Below are 1952 nucleotides of genomic sequence, written 5' to 3' on the forward strand. Positions count from 1 at the left end.
CCCCAGAGACGTTCCCTTTGAACATTTCATGCAGCCCGCCTAGCCTGATATCAAAATAAAGACTTCAGTCATTCCAATTGGACATTGTAGTAGTCTTCTTCTATCGGAACCCGCAACATCACCACCACCACCATTAGCACCATCACTGTGATTACCACCACCATTATCATGCTCCCCAAGGAGCAGGAGGTGGGTGATGACCCTGAGCCTGGCGCTGCCCCCCCCTCCCCCCAGGGAGGAAGTTCCTGAGTTTCACAGACAGGTGCCTGGCAGAGTAGAAGCTGTCCTAGCTGCCACCGGGGCTCTCCTACCTGTACCGTCAGGTCCACCTCCTGCCACATCCGTGCCACCACTTCAGAGGCACCCGAAGGGTGCACACCCCAGAGACTGGTCTCTGCTCATCTCTCCCACAAACCTTTTGATGACAGCTCTTTTCCCTCAGCCCACTTTCTAGCTGGACCACCTTGTCTTGGACATACAAAGTGGTCTCGGGTCCCGCTGAGATCTACAACCCCAACACCGCCCAGCCAGCCCCAGAGAGCCATGTTGGAGAAGGGCCCAAGGCCCAATGTCGTATGGGATTTGGGGACAATCCTCGGACTTCTCGGCACCTGGCTCCCCGTTGGTCAAATTGGTGGCTCTGCACTGGGTCGTGCCGGACTCTGCAGCGAGGTTCAAAAGCTCTCGAAGGCAGTGCAACCTTGGCTGGCCATGAGCGCCCGGGTCTCACTGTCCACTGTTCCAGTGGGATGCAGCTGTCCGCACTTGTGCTGAGTAGCCAGGGAGTGTAGTCACTGTGGTTTCCCTTCGTGATGAGGGACGGACGGGTTCTTCTGGGCCCAGGTCAGCTTCCAAACAGACATGGATGCCGCAGGCCTCAGCCCACCACCCTCTACCCCGCCAGCCCGCCCGCGGTAGCACCAGGAGCTCCCTCTCTTGCATGGGATGGTTTGGGGAGCTCACACTTGGACCGCGGGAGCCTGGCTCAGTCCTCACCTTCTTTATCAGCAGCTTTGTTCCGGTCGTTATTTGCTCCACCACCAGGTTCTGCCCCAAGGCCCCGGGCTCCAGCTCAGACAGAATCTACCAGAAGGGGGGGGGGGCTTTCAGGAAGTACCCCCCAGCTTTTCTCTCTCCTCTGGGTGTTCTCACCAACGACACCTCTTCCGATCCCTGTGGCAGAGCCCTCAGGACCTCACCCCCACGTTGCAGGCAAGGGAAGGCCAAGTGCCATTGGAGGCTCAACTGCCACCACCACTGGGGTAACTCGAGCTCATTCCTCCACCCCAAGCCCCTTCCCAAGCTCCCGGGGGCGGGGGGGACCCTACAGCCCCAACACCCAGTGTGCACCTCTGAGCTGGACAGCCAGTCAGGGGTCACGAGACCCAAAGTGGGCACGATCCTAGTGATGGCCATCCAGATGCCACACCACATTCTCTACAGCAGGGTCAGCATGGCGAGATTACTTCCAGGTTGCATGGAAGTAACGGAGGCCCAGGAAGCCTAGCCCTTGTCAGCAGGTAAGACCAACTGGTTTGAAATGAAACTCAGGGCCTTGACTCTGCAGAGTCACCACCCATGTCAGGGCTCTACAGGGAGGGCAGGTTGTGGGCACTCAGACACGTGGACATTTCAGTTCCATCTCCAGAGCCCTTGGGGCCACCATCCGGGCAGAGCAATTCAAGAACTGCCCAGCAATCACAGAGCGAAACGCACCCGTTTCTCAGATCAAGTCTACCCTCGTACTGAAACAATAACTTGGCTTTCATCATGAGCTTGTCTCCAGAAACTTGGGGGACAGGCTGCTGGCTGACTCCTCAGCGGTCCTCCCCACACTCCTGGAGGATCCCCACCAGGTCCTGGGGCACGGGGTGGCCATGGGGTTCTAGGCAGCTGACATTTACCACACTGCCACTTACATGCTGTGCTGTGGCCACGCCGCAGAGGGGCAC

At 58.5% G+C, this 1952-nt stretch overlaps 1 protein-coding gene across 1 annotated transcript in view; it reads right to left on the reverse strand.

Moving 5' to 3' along the window:
• Positions 1 to 1952, reverse strand: part of STKLD1 (serine/threonine kinase like domain containing 1) — a 27649-nt gene that overhangs the window by 17217 nt on the left and 8480 nt on the right. The window contains exon 2 of the mRNA XM_045289362.1: positions 997 to 1083. Within this exon, the coding sequence (XP_045145297.1) occupies positions 997 to 1083 (87 nt within the window). The remainder of the gene's footprint in view (positions 1 to 996; positions 1084 to 1952) is intronic.

Source organism: Echinops telfairi, unplaced genomic scaffold (assembly GCF_000313985.2).
Source record: "Echinops telfairi isolate 266 unplaced genomic scaffold, ASM31398v2 ScPeMD7_25;HRSCAF=90, whole genome shotgun sequence".
Taxonomy (NCBI): domain Eukaryota; kingdom Metazoa; phylum Chordata; class Mammalia; order Afrosoricida; family Tenrecidae; genus Echinops; species Echinops telfairi.